Source organism: Liolophura sinensis, unplaced genomic scaffold, assembly GCF_032854445.1.
Source record: "Liolophura sinensis isolate JHLJ2023 unplaced genomic scaffold, CUHK_Ljap_v2 scaffold_368, whole genome shotgun sequence".
Taxonomy (NCBI): Eukaryota; Metazoa; Mollusca; class Polyplacophora; order Chitonida; family Chitonidae; genus Liolophura; species Liolophura sinensis.
Window position 1 is genome coordinate 1 of NW_027018307.1, and position 10632 is coordinate 10632.

The 10632-nt window shown below is 39.2% G+C and overlaps 1 protein-coding gene across 1 annotated transcript; it reads right to left on the reverse strand.

Moving 5' to 3' along the window:
* Nucleotides 1–363: 363 nt before the first annotated feature.
* On the reverse strand, nt 364–7162 carry LOC135481666 (uncharacterized; the record flags this gene model as incomplete). Its single annotated transcript, XM_064761350.1, has 5 exons — nt 364–678; nt 5535–5600; nt 5804–5860; nt 6328–6663; nt 7102–7162. Coding segments are annotated over 5 exons (835 nt in total), but the record flags the coding sequence as incomplete, so codon positions are not given.
* Nucleotides 7163–10632: the final 3470 nt, after the last annotated feature.

Below are 10632 nucleotides of genomic sequence, written 5' to 3' on the forward strand. Positions count from 1 at the left end.
TACCCTGTATCATGTGACCTGTCAAAATGTTAGACATCTGTTATTAATCGCATTTACTATAACCTCGGCGTCTGGATTAAAATTTCACAAGTAATTTGGGGAAAATCGACACACAGGAATGCAATGTCTAGAGAATAATGAAAGCATGGGAATCCAGAAGCTTACACACTGAATAAGATTAAATCAACATCTCCACCAAACAATTAAAAGACACTAATCACTCAAGTCAAGTTTCCACATAACGTGAATCCTACGTTGTAGCCACAGTTGTTTTACAAAAGCTATGGAAAGAGGCACTGGGTGGTTCCACAGTTTGTTTAATTGGTAGAAAAGATGTGAACCGTTATAACATTATGTCCTTACCTAAGACAATGAGCTCAGTTTTCCCCACGCCATCGGGGATACACTCAAAAGTACCGTCATCCCGTGGATAGGACGCCGACTTGATTTTAAGTGAGATCCCGCTCACCAGTTCAACGTCTTCTAGACTCCAAGGCGGGTAAACATTTATCTTGTTATCTCCGAAGTGTCTTATTATGTCCAAGGGGAAATTCCCTTGTTTCTGTTGCTTGGACCATGCTGCCCTAGATCTATGCCCATTGCCACAAGGCAAGACTATGGAGTGACCTTCCTGTACGATATAATGAGAGCTAGTGCAACTCAAGAGGAGCACAGACGCTGAAAAAATATAAGAATCATAGGAATAACAGAAACAACAGAAAGGATATAAATACTCACTCACCTTTGTGTTATGCTTTGTGCTTTACAGTTGTTTTCATTCCGCTTTACTATCAAATGTGTTGTAGCTAGGACACTTACAGTTATATTCTTTAAAAGTTAATTTCGCCTTTGAACAATCAATTAGCTAGGTATGTCGATGAAATATAAATAAAAAGCAGTTATCTTGAGGAAATTGGAATAATTGTTTTTGACGTTTATGTAAAATTAACCTTCTAGTATGTAGCGATAATACAGGTAGTTCATGATGAGGAATTGTCAGCCAGAGGGAAGTGATGTCCATTAGCGGGCAATTCCTGACAATCCACCCCCGGCACGAATCATACTTTTTACTATTATCCCGGATAGGGTTATTCTCCGTTTCTATTGGTCCAGACACGCTTACGTGATATTCTGCAAAACATGTTGTACGAAGATTGCGCGCCCAAGGGATGCGACATCACACTTACAAAGCAATAATCCCATGTTCAAAAGGTTCTGCTTGCTCGTAAAGCACACAACGGTTCACAGCGATTTAAACACAAACCGAAAAGGTACACTGTTTTTTCTGTATAATAAAAGATATGGTGCATGCTGTGGGCTGGAATATGAGTAATTATCAGCTCTCTATAAGTGATATATTCAAAGAGGGGTTTCACGAGCTGACAATTTCTCATATCTCATCAACAGTATACATAAGGTGTATGTTATACCGACGATAAAACAGCGTTTATGGTACTAAATTTGTACATCAACAGAGGAGTTAGAGATCAGTCTGAGCACACAAAGGGAGGTAACTGCATTATAGTTGATTATGGCTTGGCTTTGCTAGCCGAGTTATCGTGAACATCTTGTTTTTTTGTGGAACATGATGTGGCCGTGTATTGACCGATGGAAACCAAGTCTCGCTGTGAGGTATCGTTATACCCATTATGAAACGTGATTTGACAATAAACTAGTGGAGCGAAATTCAGAAACGGACTGCACCGATTTAGCATGTCAACTATCGATGATGTGCTTTAGAAGAAGAAAATGTATGTACTCACCAATAAAACCCAACTGTATACCTGTTTTCTTCATGACTTCATGTTAACGCACAGTGTCGGTTGTATACCGTAGAGGTGTGTATGTATATCTGTGCACTAACTCACAGTTACATGGATACGCGTATTGAGCATATTAAATTAAAATCTTCCTTGATTTGCTTAGTTCACACAGAGTTATGTCCTGGTTACTGCATATCATAATCATCTGATAATAGCCTCCTCTTGGAAAAATTTATGTTGTTTTGATGGATCATGTCTGAATGTTATCAGTGGTTGTCTGCTGTAGTAGCAACATTGTGGATATCACAAGGATAAATAAATGTCTATACGCCAGTGTTGGTAGATGTAGCAAACCTGCTACACGTGTACGAAGCGCGGATGTATGTTACACGAAAACTATTAATAGGTCTGTGTGACGTCACGGGTTTCTTCGGTTTCCCAGTGTCCTGTTTTATAGTCTGTGTTAGTGAAGTTGTGGCCTTCACTCCTAGTGCTTGGGCTTCTCGCTATATTGTTCATTCTCACATAATAATAAAATGAGGGTGTGACGTGTAAGGGTCAAATATCAGACGGTAATCTGAAACATGGACGAGTCTTGACGTACCACAGGATTGACATCTATGCGTCAAAACAGACATTCATATACCAGCCGTCAACCAATAAGGACGGTCTAGGTCATTAATCACAAACCTAATTCCCCAACAATACTAGAACTATAGAAGACATTTTTACCTGTGAGGTTAATGTAGTAGTGACCATTTTTATTGAATACAGATACTATTAGTGATGAAATTCTATCCATTAAATCTGTGTGCGGATTTGTAGGTAAGAGAGTGGAGAAAGTAGAGATATCCTTATACTTAGGAAGAAGGAATGTAAAAGCAGTCTATTTTCCCCAGTATTCTGGGAAGACGAGCGTGATATATTCATCTTCGGGACAAAACATCATAAAGTACATCCACGCACTACGCTAGTGTAAAGAATTCATCGCTATACAGAGCACTAGAGACAATTTTTATTGAATTAACACTGGTATTTCAACCGACGCCTGCCGTTTTTTCACCTGGACGCTATGCTACTGTGTTCATTAGCCTATGTATGACCCACGTACATAAAATGATAGCAAAATCATAAATTTAGTTATTTGTTTTGTTTGTGTTTTGCGCCATACTCAAGAAAATTTCCGATATACGACGGCGACCAGCATTTCGGTGGGAAGAAACTCACGACCATTCATAGGTTGCTGACAGGTCTTTCCACATCTGGTTGGAGAGGAAGGCAGCATGAGCTGGACTTGAAGTCAAGCTGACCGCATTGGTGAAAGACTACTAGGTCACTAATAACCAGGCGGCGAAGGCCCCCACAAAATCATAAATGATTTTATGTGGTTTCATTTGAATTTATTGACTCTTTTCATTCATCGTATCTGTTACATTTATACCACCCTCACGCTCACCCTTCGGTGCCAGGCAAAGATAAAACTCTAAACACACATCATCGGTTTTGTAATAGTGGTACCTAGGTGTGTTCAATTGCTTAAATTGTGTGTAGCTAGCTGGGTACATACTCAGGTGCAGTTAGCGATTTGTTACTTATTAACGGTCATGGAGAACATGAAGACCCCATATTTGTCACATATTGAATTCTCCTGGTACACAATATAGTTCTAGAGCAGGACAAATGGTGTTTTTGTCACCAGAATCATTTACATTATATGCATTAGAATTCTTTTTGTTGTATGTGTAGGACAAACAGACAAGCTGACAAACAAATGTGCGGCCGGGCGAACTCCGTGACAGACAGGTAGATGGACAGACGAAGGTTGAATTCCTTATACCACTCCACAATATGTATACAAAAGTACAACGAATGTCTTCTATATAAACATACATATAGCAGTAAACGATGACCCTGTTCTGGAGCCCCGCCTACAATAAGCAACCGGGATTAAGTAAGCAGTTTTAAGCTACTTCCGTTTCATTTACATGCTAACAGTTGTACGGAAGCGCATTAGTATCACGTTAAAAACAAATTCGGGAGAAGGCAGAAAGTCGAAATTACACGCATATTTTCTCGTAGTTACTCTTCAGTCTTTCATACAGTGAATGCTTTGTTTTTTAAGTTTATTGGTTAGCCCACAAGTCTGGACTGACTCTGAAGTATACTGGATGCGGCTTCGGCGTCAACAGGCGACAAAGACCATGACGACTATAGCAATTAGACTGAAGCCAGTTGTGCTTCTATGGCCTGAAATTCAAATTAAACCAGGGTTCAGACAACAAAAATGCAGCAATTTTAACAGTCATTTGATTGCTGATTAACGCGTTATTCAGGAATTTGTCAGGTATTTGACCTTAGAACGGTTTATGGCCAGAGGACACCAACGCAAATGGTGTAAACCACCACCTCTCACGAAACACATCACAAACATGAATAAACGTTACAGGCAAAGCAGCGAGACGTGGATTATAAATGTTCATGTTCAGGTTATTATGTTTAACGATCAAGTAAATAGTATTTTCTTGTAAGTCAGTCTGAGCTTCACCCACACGGGAATAACCTTGGGTTGTTGTTGTTACCGGGAAATAGGTTCAGTGTGGAAAAAGTTAAAAGGAAACAATGTTTTGCGAGTTAATTGGCTTGTTGGTTGGCGTGGAATTGCTAGATATCGTTAAATGTATGCTGTGTTCATGTGTAGAGTTTAAATATGACGTTTTATAATCCTTTGTCGTCAGTCTGGTCACGCTGAGATTGCTGATTTTGCTGACTATCATTCTGATGCGGGGTGAGATTCTCCTAGTACAGAAAATAAAACAAACATAAGGAATCCTGATATCCCACCATACAGCATGCACTATCTTTACATTGTCCACCAGCTACACCAGTCAATAGTGATTGCGAAAAACAGCCTAAAGTATAGCATAAACCGAGGATCTGACCCAGATATGCAGTAAAACATTCACGCCTCATATGTATAATGGAAATGACTATGGTGACAAAACCTGCATTTGTGCTGCCCTGGATAGACATTAGGATTCAATAATAGAGGTTTCATCCAATTTTTATTGGGTAAATATCGGGTCTTCACTTTTCATGTGACCCTAACAAAGGCCACCCATCTATATCGCCTTACACATACCTGTGACGAAATGGCTCTGGGATAACGTGTGGAAACAACGATTTTGTTTTGTAACGTTATAATGCCGTATACCCTTTATATTGATAACATAACTTAATAAATGCAATTTAGAGAAGGTATAAATGATAAAAGCATTTCAGACTGATTCAGGTTGCTGACAGACCGAGAACGCTGGCGGCGTCGGCGTAGGCGTAAATAGACAACGAACACAACCAGTGCACCCAGCACCAGCACCAGCACAACCACTATTCCTACAATCGTTCCAATGCCTGAAATTCAAATTAAATCAGTGTTCAGTGTTCAGAAAACAATAATGCAGCAATTTCAACAGTAATTTGATTAGTGTTTAGCGCGTTATTCAGGAATTTATCAGGTATTTGACCTTAGAATGGTTTATGTCGGAGGATACCGGGGCAAATGGTGTAACCACCGTCCCTCACAAAACACATAACAAACATGAATAAACGTTACAGGCAAAGTAGCGAGAACGGGATTCGAAAACTTTAGACACGACAGCCGCGTAGTATCAGCAAACCAGCGTGGTCATGGTTTGGCCAAATTCCCGCCTTACTACGTTTGTTTAAGTACAGGTCCACTAAATTTTTAGTTCAGTGAAGATATGAAGAACTTACCGGCACCAGTGTTGGTTTCTCCTGGAGGTTTTTTGGGCAGCTCGTCGTCTCCAGGTGTAGGCTCTTCTAGATAATAAAAGTTTAATATCTTATTCACAAATACACATATCATAATGGCAAGATTGTTAAAATCGTGAACGTTGCAAAAATATTTTTATTCAGTTTTTAAGCACGCAACTACAATCAGTTCCCTGTTCCTTAAACCTGACGTTCTATCGAGGACATATACGACGAGAGAACTAAAGTTACATGAGGTAAAGTTGCATTACCGATACCATTGTTGTCTTCATTCTTGGGCACCGTGTTGTTTTCACATATAGCCTCCCCTGGATAATAAAAGTTCAATGTCTTATTCACAAATACACATATCATAATGGTAAGATTGTTAAAACCGTGAACGTTACAAAAATATAATTATTTAGTTTTTAAGCACGCAAGTACAATGAGCTCCCTTTTCCTTAAATCTGATTGGCCAAAGGTTTGTCCAAAGGGTTCTTGACATTTCCTCACGTGATCAGAAATTGTTATCAGACTGCTTTTTCAGAAGGGTTTGTTTCAAAGAACAAAATGACTGATCTATAGCTAGACGTTCTGTCGATGACATATACGACGAGAAAACTATAGTTAAAAGTGGTGAAATCAACTCAAATAAAAAGAGAAATGGATACAGTGTTCTTTGTTTGTGACTGTATTAATGGTAATAGTAGCCATATTTGTACACGTAGTGGTTGACAGTAACATTACTGTTGTTACTCAAGGACGAGTACGATGTTCAACTATAAATCAATCTTACCTGATCTGCCCAATACTGACATGAGGCGATCTGTGGCGGATTTACTCTCATTGTGGACATGAAGCGTGACATTGATTGTTGCACATAAATCAATTCCAGGGTGGCAAAGTACCAGTGAACCGTTGTTTTGGATGCTGACGTTGTTCGACTTGTTCAAAGCGTAGTTGCCATCAGAATACCAGCTACCATAAATATGGTTATTGTTAGCACACCTGTAGGTTAAGGAGAATGAAGCTGTTTTTGCCTCCTCTGAGAAGTTGATGGGAAGGATAACCTTATCAGCCGGAAGACAATGACCTATTTCGAAGTTCTTAGGAGACGTTGAATATTCTGCAACTGAAAGAAGATGCAAAAGTACTGTAAATTTGGCGAAACTTGCAAAAGTACTTGAAAACATAACAGTTTAAATATAAAGAATGATGGAACTTATATAGCAGCGCGCAGTACCAGGATCACGATGCATCTTCAAGGAATTTCTTTTCCGTTCACTGTTGGGAATAAACAAAATATATCGCTGATGACTGTGATCAGTGTTTTACGGGTCTCTTTTCACACTACCTATTCACTGGGCGATATACTATAATGAAAGTAACACAAGTAACTGGTGAATTATAGCCCTTCGACAATTTGCCTGAGTCTAAAAACCATACCTATGCTTTTACATAAGAAAATGTATGCAGTCTATGTAAGTCTTTAGGCCACCTGTCAGACGATGGATTTAATAAACAGGTCATTCGAGAAGCCATCTTTGAGACAAAAAATAGATATACTTACGCATCATGACCAAGCCGAGCAAAATGATTGTCGGCCACGTTTTATCCATACCTGTGATTTGCTGAAATCAGAAAGAAAAAATTAGAAGCCAAAGTTTTTGACAGGATCGGCTCTGTTTTGCTCAACTGAGCAGCTTTGGTGGTGGTGGTGTGGTGGTGGTGTGGTGGTGGTGTGTGTGTGTTGGGGGGGGGGGGATGGTGATGGGTAGTTAGTGTACCATGTGTGCATTACATATTGATTACCTAAACAAGATAAGTGTTACTTATTAGATAAACCGCGTGCAGAAATGTCACGGGCTGGTGCACGCGCTGTTGTTGTTGTACTTCACAAAGAGAAACAAAGAGAAAGGACAAAATAAATGTCACCAACCATAAAAAAAGTCTGTGAGATGATGTCTGACAGAAACAGTGGCAAAGATAATTGAATTATTAATCCAATAGACAAAAATGGGGTAGGAGTTTGTGAACCCATCCGGCATCTCCATTTCTGTTTTGGCTGTTTTAGATTAAGGAGTCCCATTCTGTTCACTCTAACAGAATCAACTAGGCGAAAACTCCTTGAAGTGCATCTGAAAATGACGGCTAGTAGACGTACACCGTATTAACAGCGGCATACTTATTTGAATATTCAGAACAATGTTTATCACAACGGAAACGAGAGCTTCTATATTTTGTGTGTGTCCTTTGTGAGTGTCTGAAATTTTTTTGGCCTGCAATAATTTTAAACATTTACTGTTTCAGAGTGTGTCATGTCCCTAGCATGTCTTCGCCATTTCTGCTCTCGCGTATACCATGGCTACATAGCGACCCTACGCTAACTTTGCGCTCCTCTGGTAGTGTGACAACGCTGACAATTCTCAAATGGAATTTCTTGAATGTATCGTGACTACGGTACATCTGCACTCTAATTACCCTGTTATGTATCATGGCAAGTATAAATCTCCAACAAAAAACTTCTCAAATGTGACTTGACTACATGTACTCTGCATTTGGTGTTCAGTGTGATCAATCTGTTACTTGCGAATATGAGCGTCAGAACAGATATGCGTAAACCAGCCGTCAGCCAAGATGGACGTTCCAGGTCAAGAATCGCCAAGCGACGTTCATGACAAGGACAAATCTCCTGTGAGACTCTTCTTAAATGTAATAGAGACTACGCTGTATTTCAACGGTGTTATCATTGGTTCTTGTGGTAACAACAAATCTCCTATGGCACTCTTCTCATTTGCCGTGACATAATAAGTTTGTGTTGAAAAGTGTCTAGGAATGTGTTGCTTCTATGCAAAATCTCTTCTGTGTCTTTCTGCAATGTTCTGCTTGCATCCGTTCTCCATTTGTGATTATCTGAAGGGTGTCCCTTCATTCAGACACACTTCCATAACGGCGATGATTAAGAAAGGTGTGAGTTGTTTCACTGTGTCACTGGTTTGGAATATATTATCACGAGCCATTTACCTACCATCAATACTCTGTGATGTGCTGTGCGTGTTTCGGGGATTTCAACTGATGCTGTTTTTGGAGTATACCGTGGATCTCATTCGTCGTTATCTCTGAGAAATATGAAATGTTTGTGTCGAACCGAGACTCCTGTGAAAAGTGCTGTGCATGTGATGTTGAATGTGATTCGTTATCGTTATGGAATGTGAAGTGTTGGTGCCGAATCCCAATGATACCTCTTGCAAACTCTACTGTCACTGAGTTTGCAATGTGATTTCACTAACTGGATGATCAGTGATAACTGTAATGGACTAGCACACACGAGTGTATCACTCTTGTGAAATGTTTTAGGTAAGGATATTTTTCTCTCTAATCAAGAACCATCTTGTTGGCATGGAAATAAGGCGGTCTAGTGCCAGAGTAGTTTCTTGCTATTTTTGGATCTCTCTACATATTCCACCACTTTTTTCACTTTTCATTTTCAGGAAGCTGCTCTCGGTGTTTTGAATGCTTGTTGGTTAGTATGCTAATGCTAAATCACCATTTGATTCGTATGAAATATGTGCATTTGACTACACATTACTTACTGGTGCTTAAATATATGTAGCATTTTAATGCATATAAACGTGGCTTAAATGGTTTCTTGCTTCTTAAAAGTGCTTTATATATTCTTGTTTCAACTGTCACTCTCAGGAAGATGCTGTTGGTGTGTTTTTAATACTCAATGATGAACTAGTGTATTAATATTTTGAAATGTTTAACCAAAGCCTAATTTCCATCAAATTGACGAACATGTTGTTGGTATTGAATCAAAGCAGTCTGGTTTCAAAAAGTTTCTTGCTATTTTTAATTGCAACACATGTTTCCTCATTTGTTCAATTTTTCACTTTCTGGAAAGTGCTCTTGGTGTTTTGAATACTTATGGATTAGCACACCATGGGAATGCCACATCATCATTTGATTCTCATAATATATATGCTTTTGACAACAAACCTATTGGTGCTTAAATACATGACACATTTCCATGCATTTAAATGTTGTTTAAATAGTTTCTTGCTGCTTTAGAATTGTTGCACATATCCCTTGTCCACTTTTCACTCTCAGGAAGATGCTGTTGGTTTGATTTGAATACTTATTCACTACCACCGCAAAGGTATTTTGTTGAGATTTTATTAAGGCTCTAGCGAATAACCTCCCTTAAATGCACTCTCCAACTGTTTGAGGAGTAAAATGTGGTTACGTGGGGCGTGTGAATATGGCTAAAGTAAAATTTCGAAATTGAAGCGGGGTATGCTAGTTGAAGATCCACCTTCAGAGCAAACTTCAATTTTGTGAAGTAATCTAAACAGCCGCTGGTATAATTCTCTGAGGAAATCTAAATATCTCTTAAAGAAGTACATGTGTGTGTAGGCTTACACCAGGCACTTATGTAAGCTGAAAAAGACCTCTTTAAGGGCTCTGAACATTGCTGCAACTTTCATAGTTTGATGGCATCTTTTTTGACATTCTTTTCCTTAGAAAACTGCTGTCACTGCCATGACATAACCTGCAACAGGTAAAATCCCACTTGTTTCACCCCTCAAAAGTATTTTCACTGTACGGGGTATATGTTGTAGTGTGACAAAGCAGGAAAGCGGCCTTGTTCTTTGGAATGACAACTGTGTTGCAATGAACCTTTGTTGACAAAGAAAGAAAGCTTTTAGAGGTAACATTATCACCCAAATTTCAGCCGAAGACTTATGATTGAGCTAAAGTAGCTTAAACATTCTTTGATGTGAAATGTTAATTTTCGTGTATCCTTCACAAATCGTTCAAATATGTGCCTTTTGCACCAATGGAAACAAATTGTGATAACTGGGTAGCGTAAGCTGTGTACTGCTATCCATGTTCGGTCGACGTGCAGTGCCTTTGTTGATCAGCATCTTCAATCAGCCACTCTAAGGCTTGCAAATTTATATGCACTGGTTCAGTGTGGTCCATATACCAAGACACGTAAAAAGGTTAACTGAAATGATGTCACACCATGAAAGAACATTTGGGAAGAGGAATTTGATTTCCTCCAAGGTCATACACATTATGGAGCCTGAAACTCAAT